This window comes from Cataglyphis hispanica, chromosome 3 (assembly GCF_021464435.1).
Source record: "Cataglyphis hispanica isolate Lineage 1 chromosome 3, ULB_Chis1_1.0, whole genome shotgun sequence".
NCBI classification, from domain to species: Eukaryota; Metazoa; Arthropoda; class Insecta; order Hymenoptera; family Formicidae; genus Cataglyphis; species Cataglyphis hispanica.
In genome coordinates this window covers 7,245,884-7,267,822 of record NC_065956.1, presented here as the reverse complement: position 1 = coordinate 7,267,822, position 21,939 = coordinate 7,245,884, and the positions used below count along the sequence as shown (strand labels likewise).

Genomic DNA, 21,939 nt, shown 5'->3' with positions numbered 1-21,939 from the left:
CTTTCATTCTTTCTATTGTATTTTTTGAAAAAAAAAAAAACAAAAGCATATTAAATATAAAAAATTATGCGTGACAAATATTTTACTGGTCAATGAATAATAACGATAAAATAAATCAACTGTGATACGGAAATATATGTATAATAGATTAATGAGAATTGTTTGATTTTTCCAAATTATAAAACTCGAGTTAAGCTATATTCTTGATTTTCGTTATAATTGCACTGGCGAGATTGTGCTCGCTATCAAAATCGAAGTGTCAGATAATTCTGATTGGCACCCTTCCAATCTGCTTGCGATCTTCGATCTGCTAGCAAAAAACCTTTTCTCTTGTTTCAGCTACGTATATTACGGAAATGTTTTAACAAAATATATGCAAAAAAATTAGACACTATATCATAAATTATAAACCATTTTAGAAAACTATAAAAAATATTATAACACATTTGTAATTTAATTATTATTAATATTAATTCTTTATGACGTCATTTAAGATAAATCTTCAAAAGTCTCGTCACTAATTACGGTTACAGAGTATTTGCAAGAACTGCGAAAATCTAGATCTAAAATTGCAAGGTTAAAAATTGCGTATTTTTTCTATAAAACCTTATCATCGAAATATTTCGTGGCCTAAATAAATAATTGAATGTAACGTGTCGTACACGACAGAGATTTGAAACAGTCGCATACCTTGGCATCCCGACTCTTCATCTCCTGCCTCCTGGGCATGGTATTCTCGCCGTCGGCGTATACGAGATTCCTAATAAATCCATTGAATCTCGGCTCGAATATCACGCTGGGCAGCGCCAGCAGTGTGAGCTTGCTGTTGTACCAACTAGGCATACCGCCCACGTAGACGTCCGAGTTCCCGGCGAGCTTGCCGAACTCGAACTCCTTGCCGCGCGACGTGGATACCGCGCTCACACCGTCCACGGTCAGGGTGGTATTCTCGTTGCACCTGGTGATCTGCACTTTGTGCCAATGACCGTCGCCGAGATCGTGGCCAACCGTGACAATCTGTGCACCGCCGCCGAGGTTGTACCTCAGCCTGAGCGCGCTCTCGACCAGCTTTACCTCGAAGAAGTCGTACGTGCCGCCGTCATCCGTGTAAAGCAGCAGCCCGTTACCCTGCTCGGTCTTGAATTCAAACTCCAGGGTGCCGTTCAGGCCGGCATTCCATTTGCGAAATTGTGCGTAACTAGTCGCGGAGCCCTCCAGGACAAACGAACGGGCCACCTGGCAGGCGAACAGGAGCACCACCGGCAGAAGCGGTGCCGGTATAAGCGAGGGATGACGCATGATTCAACACTTGAATCCAGATCCTTGCCGCTAGATCCTGCTCATTCGTCCGTCAGATATCGGAGCGCGATGACGTCACGCGCTCATACGCATCCCGCGTAGGAGCCCGAAGCGTGGGTGCGTGACGTCGGCCACGTTGTGACACCCGGCTGCTGCATCCGTGAGCACGTGAGCACGCACGCGCGATTCGTGCGAGATGCACCTGTGGTGGGCGTGATACGCGGTTCGCGAGAGTACGAGAAGTTTCTCTCTCTCTCTCTCTCTCTCTCTCTCTCTCTCTCGTACGTACTTCTGTCTTTCTTTTGCAATGTAAATATCTCGAAATGTCTTCGATTAGCGTTTTCTTCAGCTCTCGTAATTTATTAGTAAACCTGATCTTATTAGTAAATTAGTAGATCTGAAAACGGGAAGGTCGTTTCCCGACACCGTCTTCAACAAATCTTGTAAGATATTTTTGTTGATAAATTCATAAAATGATACTTTTATGCTTTATCTTCAATAAAATTTTTTTTATTCAATGAAATTTATTCATTGCTTCAATAAAAATCGATATTTCTGGATATGTTTTCAATTTCAGGTTCAGTCTGTCAATTGCATGAATCAAAAGTCAAATATATATGTTTCGAATACGCTCTAAAAGCATTGGAAACTCGACGAGAATCTTCTTTTCTTTATTAAAACATTTATATAATTTTCAGTTGTGCATCAATCAGTAATAATTAAAATTTCCTGAAGAGAAAACGCTTTAATCAGACGTTTATTGTATCTCTTTTTTGTACGAAAAAATAAACAGATTGCGTGAGAAATTAGGACAGTATCTTTTTTCAGAAAACATTAATTATATTTATATTTATTTAACGCAATGTTTGATTAGTATAACGCAACTTTTTCGAGTATGACTAACATCTTTTTGCGGAAGATCATCAATTGGCCACAGTCACTTAAATACATTTGAAAGAAGAAAAATAATGTCAATGCGTTCTAATCACTTTTACAATGCAATTTTCTTCCTTTACAAGGAAGAAAATTCTACCCTTACAGTTAACGTTTTTTTTTTATTTTTCCAAGATTTTGATTTCCGAGAATTTCACCGCATTTATTGGATAGATGACAATCATTAACATAAAAAAAAAAGTTAAGTCTTCAGGACTTGATGATAAAATAATTCACGTATACGCACGAGTTCACTGAAAAAGTTTCAATTTATTTGAGAGCCTAATCGGCAAATCCTATCGAAAAGATAAGGATAATGGAAAATTCAATAATTATTGAAGGATCGTTAGAATGACATTCAGTTTCTTCCTGTCTCTCACGATTCTTGAAGACTGCTCGGATTGACTGCGCACAGCAATCCAAACAACAACTTGCAGGATGCCGAGGGAGCCGTTATCCCCCGTATTGCTTCGTATCGAGGGTGCCTAGCGAGTGATTCCCTCGGGTCGTCTCGTAACACGTCGCGTCGCGATGGCACACTTTCTCCTTTAGTGGGCTGTATATACGTATACGTTTCGGGAAAAACGCTCGCGAAACGGCAACACGAAGCGGTCTCAGCAGATCAGTCCGGAATCGCGAGGGACGTCATCTAACCTCGACGAGCTTCATCTCCAGCATCGAAGGTCACCGGATAGAGAGCGGTCCCAGCGACACGACCTCGACCTAATCACGCGATGAGGCACTTTCACCACACACCAGCTCTCTGTATCCCTCCCTCTCCCGGCCTCGCGACGCAGAATCACAGAGAGAGAGAGACACGGGGGATGATCGCACGGCGACGTTCGTGACAACGCCGTTCCCGACGTGGTGAGCTCGTGGTTGGCGTCGAATGGCGCCGGCACAGCACGGATCGCTTATTCAAGCCGTCAGACGACCAGTACCCTGAACGCGGTTCACTCTCGAGTCAGCCATCCGTTCGTATCGCGATCGATCCGGTCGCGCGCTCCATTTTTCTCTCTCTCTCTCTCTCTCTTTCTCTCTCGTTCTCGCTCTTCACCACCCGGAGGGCTCCCTCCGAGGCGAAACTGAACGTACAAGACGAACGCGCGCGCGAAATCCACGTAAAATCCTTATCGTCCTGATAGCTGGTCGTGGTATCAGTTGACAGATTCCCGGAAGGTTGGATCAGTCGACCTTCTCGACGACTCCCGGTTTGATACTAGCTTGGCGAGACAGAGCGACGCTCGGTCGGGACGCTCGCCTGCCGATGACGATGGTGCGACGCCCCCGGCATGACGCCGACGCCAACGCCGACGACGACGTCGACGCCGACGCCTCGCGCCGTTCCTCTGCGCAATCGCGCGTCAGGGATGAAGACCGGACGAGGAAGAGGGAAGGAAGCACGGTGGTGCGAGAGGGTTGTTCTCTTCATGTCGGTGCCTGTCTGTCTGTCTGTCTGTCCGTTCGCTCGCCGTATAAACTAGGGCCAGACGTGAGTGGCGGAGGGACGCGGACAATGCGATGGTGTGCACCTCCGGCGAAAACGTTAGCGACGAGAAGCGTTGAAAAATTGTTGAGCGAATCCACGGTCGAAGACCGGAAAGAACTCTTAACCGAGACTGTGTCGATTCACTCGGGGTGGCACATTCCTTCAGCAAAACTTCAGCAGCTTCGTGAATCGTTGATCGATGACGAGTTTCGTTTCTCGAAATCGACAGAGAAACATCATATCGGGAATTAATCGATCATATAAAATTTTCAATTTTAGACATTTGCGTGAATATATGAGAAATCGTGAAAGAGAGAACAAACTTTATTCTTATACTTATTATTAAGTTAACTTGTCAGAAATAAAAATTCGTTTGTTTTTATATATTATTTCTCAATCCCCCGTTATTAGATTCGCAAAAAATATTAAAACATGAATACACAATATGAATACGGTTTACATTATTGAGAATTTCCTATCTTGTTACCATTTAAGATATTATCAATTGTCATCATTATCAATCAAATTCACAAAAAGAATGAGATATAAAGAGAGAGAAATGTAATATATTTGAAAAAAAAGATCGCCATATGTCTCGTTTCGCAGGAAATTTAATTTTCTCTCTATTTTAATGTCATATTTAAATCTCAACAAAAAAAGATTATTAAATATGACAAATATGATAAAAAAGTTTTGATTAATTTGATAGTATTTATTTTTGTAGTTGTACTTGCTATCGATGCAAAATAATTAGACCAAATAGTGCATATTTGTCTTTGAATTATATTAATTTAATTGTTTCCACTGTGTTAATTAGTATTATTGCTGTTAATTGACAATAATTCTATGGTATCAAAAACGGATTGTTTGCCTCGTTAAAGTGAGAAAGGGAAGAAAGGCAAAAACAGAAAGTAGACGCGAGTGCGAACAAGAAGCTCACATAAAATAAGCGAGGCAAAAAGAAAAGATGCTGCGCAAAAGTAGTACCATATAAAGGTGGTTCCCTGATTCGAATAACAGGGTGATGTGTAAATGTCTGCCGAGTGAAATCTTCCAAAATTCGCGACTCGAGATGCGCTGAGAAAGCACTGGTGGTCGCAGAAATCGCCGAGAACGATACAACACGAATCGAGAGATGGCGAACGACGATTTCGCCTGGTCAGAAATTCAAGGAGAGCCGTCGAGAATCTTCAATGTTGATCCTCGAGTCTGCAATTTCTCTATTGCATCGGAGAAATGTAGCTCGTATAAAGACACAATTAACACGTTTGTACTGAATTTTGTGTTAATTGCAAAATATCAAATCTATTTAATTGCAAGATCAAAATTCTTAATCGTAATTATATATTCCAGTGCATTTCTTATTCTCCCTTCCTTCGCAAATGATTGTCCAGAATTATTAATTCTGATTATCTTGATTATTTAAATTGTATGAAATCTCTGTCAAAAAATAAATCCTGCAGCCTTAGAGAGAGGAAAATAGATAATATATCAATTATTTATGACAGATTATTATTATTAACGCCAGTTTAATGCTCATATGCCTCGAGATAATAGCTCCCATTAGTTTGTGTCGTTTGGTATAATTAACACTTTGAGTCCAGCGAGCTACATTGCAAATCCCACCACGATGTTAATACACTCTCCGGATTCAAAGTATTAATTAGTGTGTTGTGCATTAATAATGTATCTATAAATTGGGGAAATGCCGAAAGCGATACGTTCATCGTCGAGTTATTACTTTCTTTCTAACAAAAATATTAAAATCAATTAACATTTATTTTCAAACATATCATGATTATTTTGAAATTTCTCAATAGCCTAATGATTTATTATCGCAACTATCAACACATCAGCTCTAAAAGTAATTCGATTGCGATATCAAATCAAGGTAATCTTTGATATGCCATAGGTAGACCCTTAAATAAGATACACAAGATGATCGTCGCTATCTTCTCTGAACTCTCGTTAGTATTTTATCTTCCAGGCAATGTATTGATGGATCGCGGTAAACTATCTCTTAAATCTTAACAAATAGGTCGATTCAACGAATGTGTTTACTTGAGCTCACTTTTGGAAAACGCTGTAAGACAGAAAGCGCTCACACTCGAGCTGCAAAAGTTTTCGTCGAATGCACGCCGACATTCCCAAGCAGATACCTTGCATCGAAAAGTATGTCCCGATTGTGACTTCGAAGTTTCTTCTGCTACGCTAATACCGGGTGGTCAGATAGAAATCACAAATCCGTTCAACAAAGTAACTGAAATTGCGTTTAAATTTCACTTAGATTGTATATTTTATATGTATTAATTGCGCAATTTGAGAAACAACAAGAATAAAAGAAAAAGAAAAATATTAAAATAACTATTCTGATGACATTAAATTATTGTCCGTCAAAAACCCATTGTTTTTTAGAATATAATCAAAATATTGTCAGAAAAATAATTCACACTAAACGCTAAATACTACATAACTTTCTTTCTGATCTTTCTACTTGGTAAAAAATTTAATTTATTCTATACATACGTTTATTTCTGAATTTTTATTTTGTCATCCGGTATACGAATACATGCATATGTGCATAAAGTCGAAGACGTTGAGAAACTTTGATGATAACGCAAGATAATAAGTAAGGAATATCTTTCCGTGTTTTCAACAAATATCGATCCCTAGCTGACCTCTCTCCGGCTTAATAAAAAGGAAAAAAATTAAAAGAAAAATTGGTCGCTAAGAAACTATATGAAGAAACTTCTCCAAATTGTACCAAGTTGGATGCAGCGAAACCTGTCGTGAATGTTGTATTTTTTCTTCAGCAAACTGTATTGTTTGTGCAAAAGCATCGTTGTGCAATTTGTTTACCAACCGAGATAAAAAGTGTGCGAGTGTATACGTTTTTATCTATTCAGACCGTTTGTTTTAATCTTGTAATGCGTGTTTTCGCACAACATACCGTTGAAATATCGTTTCATGAAATGAACGCTATCGACCCTCTCGCAAATATTTTCATTCCCGAAGTAAAAGCGTTCTACGCAAGAAAGATAGAGAATTTTTTTTAATGCTACAATATATTTGTATATTTTCCATTACATTTTGCATCTTCTTCAAACATTTCCATAAAAAAGTTTTTATTGAAAAATACAAATAAATGAAAAAATAAATTATTTTAAGACAAATTTAATTTAAGCACAATAATTATTACTAAATCGAATACATAAATTTTTTTTTAATTTAATAATAAAAATTTTGTATTCAATTTTTAATTGTATACATAATAGTTTTATAATTTTGTAAGATTTTAAAATAATTGCAAAATATGCAAGTATCAAAAACTTTTGTTACTCTTTCGTTACTATCTCGTAGTCTAAAATAATAAGCAGGTACATATATACTGATCTTTTCTGCTTCAACAATGCCGCGTTGTTAGCAATTAAAAAAAAAAAAGAAACTTTTGTCGAACAAGTCTACCCTTGTATTATGTAGAACAACTATCATGATGCACAAAAAGCGCTGACTGCAAAAATAATTTTAATCCTCTTGTCAAACCCATGCGTCTGACCTGTGATTTTCTATACTACTGGATTTCGTTTTACAAAAACCGCGATGAAATCGTATCATTATAGATTAACCATTATTCTAATGATGCAATCTCAAAACAAACTTTAATTTTATCGCTTCGCAAAATCCTTTTACAAATGCACGAGCGATTTTTCTCACCCGTGAAACGTCGTGCTATGGGCCTTATCATTATCTCCGCTGTTCTCGAAGCCGCTCGCTCTCCGCGACAATATAATTACAACATCCCACGCGATCCTATATAACTGTGCAATTAACCTACAATCGACCGTTTCTCGCGGAATGGAAGAAATTTAAATACCAATAACCCAGAACTTGTAGTCAGGCTTGGAGGACAAGCGAGCAGAACAATTCTCAACGATCTAACGAGATGCCAGATGCTGCGGAAAACTTTATCAGAACCGCTCTAGAAACGTCACTTTATTTTGTTTCTTTCTCCACTCGAATTTTCTTTTTCACTTTCCGTTATCGTTATTTAATCCCAAACGTGCCTCGAAGGCAAGTTTTGATAATCATAAATTTCTGGTTGAAATGTCTGAAATGTCTTGAAATGTCACGATAAAAATCAATATTATCGCAGACCTATTATATGACATAATCATATCTCATATCCGAACGTGTGCTTATATTGTACCGTATTTACAGGGAACAGTCGGCAAATTAATCTACGGACCTGTCGCATAAAATAATAATCAATATATTAATATAGAAATTAATATAGGAATTAATTAACATTAACAGAGAAATTACGGTCACTCGTTGTTGTCGCAAAATACATTACGATAAATCACCATTATTAATTAAATCAGATTTAATTAATAATCGTTCACTTCGATGGATCGCTTGTATAGACTGATTTTTACGTAGAGATAGTGGAAGAGTGAGAGAAAAGTAGGACACTCCCTTATCTGCTTTTAATCTATGATTGAACGCGGCTGTAGACACATTTTTTCAAATTTCCGAGTGAGCTGCATATTGCGCGCGCGTATTATCTGCATACGTATCGCGGTTATCGCGTGTACGCGCGAGTTTTGTTTTATAGGAAATATTTTTAGCGTTGAGGATATGATACACACATACACGTACAAGATGACAGTGTGAAGCATCGAAATTTTAAAACCTACTGCAACATCGTTAATTAAAAATCAAAAGTCAATACAAAAATCATCCAGTTTGTAATTTTGCAATAATTATTTAAATTGACAGAAAGTTTCTCTTTTTGATCTATCAAAGCCGTAAAGCATCTGTGGTTACAATATTAATGAATGATATTTCGATCTAAAATAATAATTGTGTGATTTGGTAATATATACATTTAACATATGTGATTTTAAGTATAGAAAACTAATGCACTTGTATAATTATAAAATTTTCTAATCGTGAAAGTTGTCTATTTATTCTTTCAAAGCAACAATTTTTAATATATAATTTATATCATATAAATTTCTTGTGTATAGAATTATTTAATTTTTACCGTGCTATTCGCGCGTGCTTATAAAATTTTAAAATCAAAATTTTAAACCATCATAAGTTTTCTCAATTACACACATCGTGTTTTAAAAAAGATAAAATAGATTAGATAAACAATTTAATAAATTAGAAAGAAATATATCGATACTTTGAAAAACTGCTTTATGGCCTGATACGCATATAAGAGAAGTCGATGCGGCATTATTCGCAGTCATCGATTCCTATCACGATGCCGAGAAAATGAGAAATTGAAAAGATGGGTCAATGATATGCGTTCCTGTCGCGTGCTTTCGACAGGAACTATTTCCCAGTTTCTCTTCCCATCTTTCTTTTCTGCAGCCTAAACCTATCGCTCTACTGCACTGCTTCCATTTATTTTTCCCTATTTGAGAACGAACATATAACATTTATTACTTAGCTGATGAAACAACTGCCGTGCAATATGCAAAATATGATTAAAATTCTTGATTAAATTATTACACGTTTAATTATAATAATTTGACAACTAATTAGTATTTGGATATTTTTATAATAATTATTATTTTTGCAAAAAAATAAGCTACAAATTATTATTACTACACTGATTTAACAATATGCCTACATATAAAATTAATCCAAATGCTTTTATAACACTCTGTATATCATCGTTGTTGCAGAAAAAATTTACAGAAAAAATATGAGATTGTCGACTTCGCAAAGTTTTGAGATGCTGAAAGTCGGCTGCGGTCGCAGCGAAGCGCAATAATTGCGAGATAGTCATAAATGCAGATGCAAGCAATCATAATGTAATGCGGCAATTTCTTGATATTAGGAATTTATTTTTCAATAAGAACGAAAGAAAGAATAATATACCACGACCGCAAAATGCGAAATGCTGGCTGAAGAATCTTGCGATCTGTCGAACTGCGAAATGAGACGAAAATCCGCGCCTCCTCGAGTTCTGAAATAAAGAATTCGAGAGATTGGCTGACAGCTGCCATGTAGAACAAGATTTCCATTTTTAACCAAGCATATATATTGAATGAAAAATTTTTTTATTCCGTTAAATTAAAATGTTTGATTTAAATTGCTTATATTTTCAATTTTTTATCTCGCTTTCAATTTAAAAACCATGTATTTTAAACAACTTTGTTATACAAAAAAAAAAATTAAAAACTTTCCATTAATAATTTACGCGTGATTATGAATAATAAGTATTATTCAAATATACTATACACGATTTTATGACATAAAACTGCTATTGCATTTAATACTATAGTATAATATAAAGAATAAAAGAAACGTACACATATATACGATTACAATGGTACGATTAAATTCATTTTCCCTTATAAATCTTTCAATTTTAATGAATACTTTAGATAGTATCATTAGAGACCGCAGTATTCCGAGAGCTTAACAAAATTTATGGTATCCGCTGAGGGTTGAGGAAGACGAGGGTACATACAAAGGGAGTGCAAAGAAATCGGAAACCCGAAACGAACAGCGTTTCCCTTTCGCGAGAGCGGCGTTACTCTTGGCGAGATGAAACCTATTGCAAAAGCAATTCGGCACATTCACGGTCGCTTCCACCGCTAGTTAACCATTGTAACATCGACGCGCGGGGGAATACGTTGTTAAAGTCCGCTCCCCTCACCCCCGCGACCGCATCCACACGAACATTCAATCCGCACGCGAAACTTTTCGCGTACCAACCGATCGGACCCTCGAACTGCGTAATTCAATTGAAACTGCAGCCGCGCGATCGAACTGCGACCGCGTAGTCGGTTCTTATCGATTAAAACTGCAAGAGGGAAGAAGAGAGTACATGAATGGAGAACGAAAATAGTTACGAAAAATTTAATGCTTTATAACACGTTCGCGGATTAAACTTGTTTAATATCTTAAAAAAAAAAAAAAAACTGATTCGGGAGTTTATTTTCCACGGAAAACCAAAAATTTCGCGTAAGATAATGTTCCTCGTCTTACAATGCAAATTGTCATCGTGTGATAAAAAAATCGGTATCGAAGACGGAGACGTTAATCAAACCGTGATACAGAATTGTTATTTCTCGCTGTGACATTCGTTTTACCACTACGTGCTTTCCGTGCGTTTTCTGTCTCCGCTACAAACAATACAAAAATCAGATATGTGAAAAAAAGAAATGTTTTGCCACAGCGTGACGCAATGCAGATAAACTCGGGAAAAAAATTGCATTAACAATCATAACTCGAAAATTCCGTACTTCATCTCGAATGTTAAAAACTAAATTTTGAAGAACAATGTTTGCTTCGAGAGACCTTTTTATAGACTGCGTCGTCATACTTTGAATTTTTTAAAGACTTTCGCGATGGATTCTTCAAGTATACTCGGCGTCTCTAAAAACAATACAAGAAGAATAAAAAATTAATCGGTAAAATGTTATATTTTATGGAAATGTAATGTATCAATGATCCCACGAATAAAAATGTCGCAATAACAAAATATAAATTTCCATTCTATATTTTACTAGCGTATTTATCCTAGTGTCACGAATAAATCCCGCGTGGTGAAAATCTACGAACGCAATAAAGCTCCAAATATTATTAACGCCAGGATAACACGAATATCCGTGTAAATGCGCCTGTAAAACGAGCGTAAATAGACTTTGCGATCCCGACAGTATAATATGCCCTTACGTTACGGATACATAAAGCCCCGCATAATTACGACCAGCGAGATTCAAGAATGTATGTGCCAACAAATAATAATAAAAATATACATACAATATGGCTTTCTTTCCGCTTCCATCTTCTCTGCCTTCACGATAAACGCGCTAACTCGTTTTTTCTTCGTTCTAATATTAATCATAATTAAAATATTAAAACTGTAATTAAAATATAATAAATTTGTTACATAAACTACGCAAAGCGAAATTTTCGAGTCAATCATTTTTTTACTCTCTAATATAATTTTTAAAAATCTAGAAATGTATAACTCGTAAAAAATTTTTAATGTTTCAAAAATATATATACAATATATATAAATATAAAATACTATACATATCATATAAAAACATATTATATAAAAAAAATTGTTTAAATATTCCAGGGAAATAATTTTATTCATATGCACAGTAGACTTTTTTTAGGGATCACTTATTGATACGTAATTCTTGAATAATATGTGATTATTTCTTTAATTTTTCTGGAATGTCTAAAAATTAAATACTATGTATACAAAGAAAAAAAAAATTATTAATTTATATTAAAAATCTTATCTCAGAAATTAGATATTGGCCTTTAATAGATTTAATCAAAAATCATGTATGCGCAAATTCCTTGACCAGTCCGATCACGTCTGCATCGATCACACTGTGTACCTCTTTGCATCGCGTCCGAATAACTATGAATTTTTTAAACGAAATGGAACGTAATTATGGATCCGTATTCTCAACCTGGCGTGCTCGACCAACTTCGAAATCGCACGAAATACTCGTATCGCTCGTCTCGAACGCGTCGATCGCGTGATGAAAAAAACGAACGAACGATCGTTCACTTTTGTGTCGCTCGATTTAACTACATCTAGCTGACTCTCCGATTCCACTGAATGCAATAATACTTACGTTATCGCGTTTCTACATGCACTCGAGATATTTCGTGACCGAGGAAAATTTCCAAAAGTTGCGCAATTAAAGTTCTGTCATCATCTCGCTGCGTCTTAACTTGAAACACGATTTTTAATATAATATTATTATTACTGCTAGTTCAGAATCAGTTCGTTCTAAATTACAATTTATAATTTTTCAAATTTTAATGCTATATCTTTTCTTTTTTTACATTTGCGCTTGTCTATTTTATTAAATTTATATTTTCTAACGCTTTTCTATCACACAGATTAATTTTCTTTCATGTTTACTGAAATCAGAGAGAGAGTTGTTAGTATCGTTTTGTTTGTATCTGCGTTGTTTGATAGATAACGGAATAAAGTGCAATCCCATCGGAATGTCCGATTACTTCATAATATAATCCAAATTCCTGCATCACACAGCATCTCGGTTTCCATGTAACACCTACGCATTATCGCCTCATAATGCTCGCAGATTTGTCTTCGTTATCGCAAGCACCATCCATCAACAAAGACATTTGCACGAGTTCGTTGCCCGATAAATGCAGTGAACGATACGCGCGATAGTTATCTACGAGTATCGATTGCGCGCTTCGGAGTTGCTCACGGAGCGCAGAGGGCTCGTTGATGAGAATACATTGATTTTGCACAAAGCCTATTAGGATCTTGTAAATCTTTTATACCTATCAATTTGAAATAAATTACACGATTGTAATGAAGAATAACCTAAACTGGGGAATGAACATAGAAATTCAGCTACGAAAATGTAATTATGCTAATGGCTATCGACTTTTTTCTTAAAAGTTTGAATTCTATTATACAATTATCGATTCATTGCGATTTAATGAAGCTTACAACACGAATGATGAGTAAAATATGATGTTTTTGGCATACACATATATAATACAGAGAGATATCTTATTTATCATTAATAATTGTATAAAGCAAAGCGAATTCAAAAACCTTCACTAAAAGCTGCTCGTAAATTGTCAAAATACATAACGCACATATTTGATACCTATAAAATCTGGAAAGAAATCAGATTTCTTATCAAGTAGCAGTAAGATTTTATAAATCAAATAAAAGTTAAAAAAATGACCTATTTCATAAATTTCAAAATATATAGACTGTTTAGTGAGAAGCCAACTTCTTAAAACCTGTAACAAGATTTTAATACGAAATTTTTAATTTGTACAAAATACATTGCAGATGTAAATAGTAAAAACGACAAAATCTCAAAAAGGACGCTCTCTCGAGTAAATATCAAATTCAAAACATATCAGAATGCGTTTTTTCCTTCAAAGATGAGAGACGGAATAATCGCACGATGTAGTTCACGCGTAGTACAACATACTATGTGCACATACTAAAAAGGATTCTCTTGGAGTATCGAAAAGCGGCGTAATATTGCGCTGCTCCGCGCTCGTATATTGAATATGAGTGTGTGTGTGTGTGTGTGTGTGTGTACGTTACTTTGGGGGCGAGCAACCGGAAACGGTGAGTATCGCACGTGCACCTGTATAATCCGCAATATCCCTCGTGTGATATCACCGTCGACAGCCTCGTGTCCATTTACCTATCTGCCCACGCGCGGATACGGGATGCTCTAGTTTGCGTAGTCCTTTTTCCTCCGTGCCTTGCCCGATTTAAACCAAAACGCGACTTTTTTCCGCCCGAATTGTTTCATGTCGATTGCCCTGTCTCGCGTAGCTTTTCGCAAAATAAAAATGTTACTTTTAAATGCAGAATTTCTTTATTTTTAAACGTTTCTCGTGCCTTACAATGAAACAGCCTGTACCTTGCAACAGCACACATAATGTATAAAGAGAAATTAAAAATATTGAAACTTTTTAATTTTTGAAATCGCGCTGTGTTGACGAATAATTTGCCGCAATAAATATTTAAAATGCTAGACAATTTAGAGAAATGTATGATAAATCGTGTGAAACATATAAAGCAAGTTAATAAACTAAATGACTAAATATATATTTACGAGAGTTGTAACGCGGACGGTTAAAGTCACGCGATAGCGCCCCGGAAATTCGTATATAACTTTTGATCTATTAAACGCTTTACGGTAGTTTACTAGTTTAGTAGTGTAACGATATACATATACAGTCATATATATATATATATATATATATATATATATATATCGAACTGCCACATCTTGAGATATATATGCAGTCAGTTTGACGGATTCATAATCCTTCCTCCTGTCTCTCTCTCTGCATCTCTGTAACATCTTAATGTATCTAAATATCCAAATATCCAAATGTCCCAAACTATATCCATACATCAAACAGTTTAAAGATACGAGACGTATGCACCATAGCACATATACCGATTAAAACAATCTTGAATTGCTATTTTCGCTAGAATAATTCAATGTCGATATCTCATTAAAAAAAATATTCAGATGTATAAAAATTTCAATAGCTTTAAAAATATCTTCCTAAAAAATTTATTCTTTTCTCTAAGATAATTGAATATTTATTTTATAATTACATTTAATACAATTTATAATTATATTTAATGTAGACTTTATAATTGGATTTAATGCAATTTATTCGAAATTTATATCCTGACTTTCGGTGACATTTTTATTACATTAATTAAAATTGATGAACATCAATTCTTAATTATACTATATTTTACATTTGTAGAATTATAATCAAAATTATCTAAAATGAAAATAATTTACATAAAGAGAAAAACGTTCGTCAATTTTTAATGATCAAATAAATATTATATAAAAAGTTAAAGATTTCAATAAAAATTTTGCTAAAATCTATTTAATAATAAAAGTTTTATTCGCTTAGATTCTTATTTCAAATAAATTTACCACTATTCCCAATTATTTGAAAAGTTTCATAGCCATTTTAATGTTTTCCTTAAGAAAAAAAACTCGATTTCGAGTCGTACAAAGAATTTAATGTAGTGAATTCGATTCTGGGACACTCTAGATAGCAAGAACTTCGGTACCTTCGTGGGATGCATCGTCATTTCTTCCCTCGAGCAAAGTTAATAACTCGATTAATCGATGGCGAATATGCACAGCGTGGCTTGCGCGTTTGCAAACGCGAACTGCCGATTTGTCGATCGGAGACCAAACCGAATACTCAATTAGATTCGAGTAGTTTTCCAATAGTTCTGACTTCCGAATAGAGGACTGGTCCGCCCTATTTGAGTCCTATTTCGGACCGTCTGAATAAATCAAACTATTTCGAGTAGGCGTGTTGGTCGAGTCACGTTCAAATATTCGTAGTCTTATCAACATTTCCGAATAACAAATGCATAATCTATACCTAGCTCTAGCTCGATATACTGCGTGCAAAATTTACGTAGAGACATCGTAATTCTACGTACAATAAATTATACATGAATGTTAGGAAAATTTTGTAGGAAAATTTTACCGTCAAGAAAAAAGTCGGAGCGAGCTAATCTCGCAACACTTATCGCTTTTTCAAGGTCGACCCGCAAAATAAGCCTGTATTCCACAAATAATCCCGTTGTTTTCTAGAGTATACGCGATCAGACGAAATATCGTCGAGTGAATACAAAAAGCCTCACGGTATTTCGTCGACCGTAATTTTCTCGGCTGAAAGCTCAGGAAGAATCTCGATTCGCTGACTATAATTTAAACCTATTTCGGAGCATCGAAGCGGCGAACAGATACGCACGCAATGAACGCGGGGTTTGTTGCAAACGTTATTATCGCGGTATCGCGCAATGACGCTCCAAAAAATCCGCTAGCTTCAATAGAGGCGAGTATTCGGATATCACGTGTGTCATACACACGTACAACAGCAACGCACACACGCTAATTACAATATTAATTACAATATAAAATTATAAATATTTTTATCTGTAACGTGCAAATAATTTTTTTATTTTTAAATTATCGACAAGTACAAGTTAAAAATGTATGAAATAGCTCGATCATACTCTGCATATTGCAGATTTACTATTTTCACTTATTAGTTGATAAAGTTATCATACTGATAATGTTAAATTAACTACTTACAAGTATTTGATGCATATTATTCGTTAAAATTGTCTCGGTCCTTACAGGACGATGCATGTGCGGCGACGATATCGCAGTTGCAGGTTTAAATTGCGAAAGCGCGGATAACCGCGACGTTAATTCACTCGAACGAGTTGTTTTTATGTAGGTGAGCGACCGCAATCTTCCATTCGCGGCCCGTAATTGGTAATTTTCGAGAAACAGCGCGTTATAGACGCAAGAATGTAATCGCGATGGGGTGAGGCGCGCGCACAAAGGCTTCCGTGGTATGCGAGCTAGCAAACAACTACAATTTTCCCCTCTCGAAAGCTTGCGCGCGCGTTTCAGCTCGCAGTTTGTAAATATTTACGACGGAAAAACGTAGACAGTATACATACACAAACATGGAACTAATAAAATTTATTTCTCTCCGGCAACGATAAATCCTGTTTTTTCTTATCATTTCCTATCATTTGTTTATCTCTAGTGCGTCATTTTACGTTAAAAGGCAATCTACGGATACGTAAGCCTATCGTGCATGCTATTTGTATATAGTTGCAAACTAATTCAACGATATTATACGAGCACAAAGGCCCTCCCATGGTATTTCGACGTAATTTCCTGCACTAGAAAATCGTTCACGATTTTCTCATGATTCGCGAAGATCATTATTGAAGAATTAAAATTATCCGATAAATACAGCACGTATAAAAAATGCTTGCAATATCCGAAAAATTTTTTTTAAAGCACTTTACATTTTCCATTATAAATATTTCCATTATAACAGAAAAAAAAAACTTTGCTTCTATAAGTATTTTAAACTCATGACACGCAAAAGTTATAGCGACATAAACATATTAAAATATATGTTAAACGCTTTTTTAAAGCAGAGATTATTATTAAATGCTTGAAAATCAATATGCTTATCTCCATGCGAGTTCCGGCAGTGCAAGATTAACAGTTTCACTCGTAACTTCACTATTTTCTATGTATACGATGAGGAGGGGAAATACTTGGGAGATCAAGAAACGATAAGCATCTTGCGAAAAGCTGAGTGCGATAAATGCGAACCGGAAAGGGCGCCGGATAATTAGAAAGATTATCTCGGGTAAAGATCTTACCTTATTCGCATTAATTATTTCCCTCTCTCTCTCTTTCTTTCCGTCTTTTGGTACGAAGAAAATCTGATTAAGATGGCCAACCTCGGACTCTCCGGACATGAACTAACGAAAAATGGCGTAAATGGAGAAACAGACGGAGAGAAAGAGACAGAGCTGTTGTTAAAGAGTAGTGCAAATTGAAATGGAAGAGAAAAGAATCGCAGTTGAAAGAGCGAAAAGTAACAATACTGAGGAAGGAAGAAATAGCGACAAAAGAGTAAAGTGACTGTCGAGAAAGAAAAGAAGTGGCGCGGAGAAATACGGAATTTACTGTAAAACTGAAATAGATGCACCGCTTTCTTGCGTAAAATTCCTAAATTCCATGCGTAGCGAAAATCTTCTACAGAAAACCATCTCAATCTGAGCAAAAATTTTTAATCAAAAGAAATACATTGGCCAATATATATATGTATATGTTGTCATTTTAAAAATATAATAATTTAAATTAGAGATATTAACATTACAAGTATTGTACGCAGAAAAAGAAAAATTAGTTAAATCTCGTTGTTTTTTGTGTTCAAAAAATAGAAAGTTATGATGATTTTGAATGCAACATTTTTCAATAAGCATGTATGTTATTGATATTCCATTAATTGTCCCCTGTAGTTTACTGAGATTTCAATAAATATTATTAATATTATTATTAATATTACTACTAATTGATATCAATATTAATAAATATTTAATCATAATATTACGCTATTATTTATAAGGATATAATTAAAATTATTCAGTTATGTATATTAATTCTAAATTTTATAATATTCAATTATTATATAAATTGTTCAAAGTTATGTTTCAATACAATGCCATTAAAATTTTTCTGTCACAGATCTTGTAAATTTTTTTGAAGATAGGGATCTCTCTCTTGTTTTCATGTTTTAAAAAATAAATTATAAAATTACTTTATAAGCATTACATTTATTATGCAAAACTGTAATTCTGTAAATTATTATCATACATGCATCATCGATAAACTATGTGCTATTCTTTTCATAAATTGTTAAATGTCATTTTATACCCTTTAAAATAAAAAAAAATCTTATATTATTCTTGTTATATTTAAAAAAAAATAAAATAATCTATATATAAATTTTTAATTATAATAAATAGGTCGAAGAAAAAGAGAGAGAGGGAGCCGAGCTAGACAATAGATTTACGAGCAATGCACAATGCACGAATATTTTCTCTATCGGAAGCTTTTGAACAATACTGTTAAAAAAATGAGAAACGTGCTTCAAACCATTTTCTCTGAATCTTTAGAACATAGTCGGTCACGGCCATATAATTGGTTAACATCCGCGCGGCAGTCTGTTAATTTCTATCTGTCCTTCGTTGAGCCGCGAGGTAATGGAAACTGTAATTCCCAACCTGTTTCGACGATCACGTACGATGTCGTCGTGACGACATTAGAATCTGGTAAAAGAGCAACTCGATGCACTTCATCCATTCTCGCGTATTGACCTAAATCTCTGAAATACGATTCGCTTTTTTAGATAGCCATCATCGTTTCCACCCTTCAACGGAGTTATCGAATTTTGAGAAAATTTTAACACTTAATAATATTGACGCAAATATAATAAATGCAGAGTTGGATAGTAATTAGTTAAAAAATTAAAAGTTAAGTTGAAAAGTTAATAACTTTTAATTTAACTTAGTTAATCTTGAACGTATTAACTTTTAAATTAAACTGGTTACTTTTAAATGCATTAACGGTTATTTATTAACGTTTTTTATACAAGTTAAAATTTTGTATCCTTAATAATCAAAAATTATCTGTCTAATAATTATAATAATATAAGATAGTATCCAGTACCATTAAAACGTGCCTTTTTAAAATACAATATCACGGTACCATTTTCGGCACAGAGTAGAGCATGATGTTTAGTGCAAATGGTTTAATATATAATAATTTAAAAGGAAAAATGATGAACCAAAATTTTGAGTTGACGTTTTTGTTAAAATTCAATAAATATTTTTAAATTGTTTTAATTTATTGTTAGAGTATCTAAAAATTCAAGATAAAGATAAAACGTGTGCGGTAAAGCAGCTCAAATTAAAAAGAAAAATCCTTTTAATCGAAGTCCCTATTAACCATTTGTTATTATACTATATTTAAATATATATAATGTGTATTATTAATTATTATATAAGAAAAAATATATTATCTCTCTTATAAAAAAAAAAAAAAACTATCTTCTTATTATATTAAATTTAAAAAGTTCAATTTAAAATGCTGAATTAACTTTTAACTATTTAATAAATTAATAATTTTTTAATTTAACTTTAACTGAGGTAATTTTTGTTTAAATAATATTTAACGTAAACTTAGTTAATTTTTGGGCCATTAACTTCAAACTTAACTTAGTAAAAAAAAAAAAAAATAGCTTATTCAATCCCGAATAAATGTAGTGAATACAGATAATACAATCTTTCGCCAAAATTAATAATACAAAAGTAGAGATGATTTATAAATTTTTTTACCAGATATACGTTATACACATATAAATGTATATTTTAAACAAAATAATATAAAAATAACAGAGAAAATTATTTCCTCTTATAAATTTGAATTACTGCCACAACATTTGTCAGTAAAAATAAAAAAATATTACGTATAAAGCAAAGTAGCATAAGACTGTGTTAGATCAGACTACTGCCATCTGAATTCATCACGAAGAACCGTGAAGAACCGCAAGAAACCATAAGGATAGTAATTATCTTGCTATTATATAACTCATAGAATATGTATTACATTAAATGTCATAAACGTGCGCGCGTTTTAATTTATACAGAAATTAATACTGTATTAAACATAGAAATATAAAATAAATTCCTCTCTTCTACGTAAATTGTATACTGTATATATATATATATATATATATATATATATATATATATATATATATATGACTTATAGTTATAATAATAATTGTAATAGCAAATATATTTACTGCGAAATGCTAGCCCTGTTATTTTGGAGCATCGCTGCTCTTCAGCAAGTCACGTTCCACGCTGTCGCACGATCGAAAATCGTTTCGCGATAGGCATTTCGAGCCATATGATATCGGCGACAAAAGCGATTTGAATTCCTTTACGCCTTTACGGATTTTATTCGCACGAGCGACATCGCGCTTATCCCTACTTCTTCAGTTTTCATCTCGCGAGGAAGCAATCTTGGCAGTCACGTCGCCCGTTATTCGATCTCGGCCGAACCCAAAGTCGAAGCACGGAAACCCGGAACGTTTGTCGATCGACTCCACTTGGGACGGCGGTCGGAATTGCCGAAACTGGGCCATTCGCGAACCATTATTGGCACATCAGATAGATAATTCAGAGGTATCGAATCAATCGCGGAACGTAGCAACTAGTGAAAAGTCTTCTCTGTAAAATTTGTTCAGTTTTGTTATAAATTTTTATAAATAAATTCGTTATTCTTTCTCTTTAATTGTAAATTTTTAATTTATATAGAATTTGGTATAAAAAAATTCAACAAATAATATATATTTATTACTTATATCCTATTAAAAAAAGTTATATTTTTTTTTAACAAAAAATATCTTTAATTATGTGTGCGTGTATGTCTGTGTGTGTATTACAAATAAAATAAAATAGTTTTTAAAACAAACAGTTTTTATTTATATTTTTATAGCCGTTGTTGCGACCAATTTGACATATATTCTTTTATAATTTATTGCCAATATAATTATAATAGTCCTATTGTGTTGCACGAATCAGAATAGAAAAGATTAATCTGATATATCTTGAAAGAAGTAGTGATGTAACACATTTATGTAATACAAAGGACAAAAAGATATGAGTCATCTACCATCGTTTCCTACCACCTACGAAACAAATTGGTATTATAACGGAATGGGATAAGATGAAAATAACCATCCGCTTCGTGCAATACTCATCTCACGCAATGCATGTTTGATTAATTCACAATATATTTAATAAATAAATTATTATTATTAAAATTGTTTCAAGCAAAATTTAGAAGTAAAGCTAAAATTAGCGTATCCTCTTGGAAACAAATATGCGAGACTTCTGCATCCCGTTGACAATTCATACATTTGCTCCACGAAAGAGTTAAATTACAGCTTTTACCAGAAAACTTTGCTGCGGTTTTGTCTCCCATCTCAATTCGCAAGAGGTTTACTTTGTGAGAAAGTTTAGTCGCACAAAGCATATTTGAACAAAAGACGGGCGAGCAGTCTTGCGAAAAAAAATGTTGTAATCATTGGAGATGGTCCTCTTTCACCTTGACTATCAGCAAAAATTTAATTGACCTTTATATTTGCTAATTTAAAAATTTAAAGAATGACTACTGAAAGATCAGTTACTAATAGTCAAAATTAATATGTACTAATATATTTAAGATTGATTCATATTTGAGATATTTCTGTGGGAAAACATCGAG

General features: G+C 34.2%; 1 protein-coding gene across 4 annotated transcripts in view; it reads right to left on the bottom strand.

The window, feature by feature from the left end:
- The window catches only part of LOC126848122 (neurexin-1), a 203,450-nt gene extending 201,889 nt beyond the window's left edge, over positions 1 to 1,561 (bottom strand). For all 4 annotated transcript variants that reach the window (XM_050588724.1, XM_050588726.1, XM_050588728.1 and 1 more), the window contains exon 1: positions 691 to 1,561. In XM_050588724.1, coding sequence (XP_050444681.1) covers positions 691 to 1,299 — 609 coding nt within the window. In that variant the 5' untranslated portion in view covers positions 1,300 to 1,561. The remainder of the gene's footprint in view (positions 1 to 690) is intronic.
- Between the last annotated feature and the right edge of the window lie 20,378 nt (positions 1,562 to 21,939).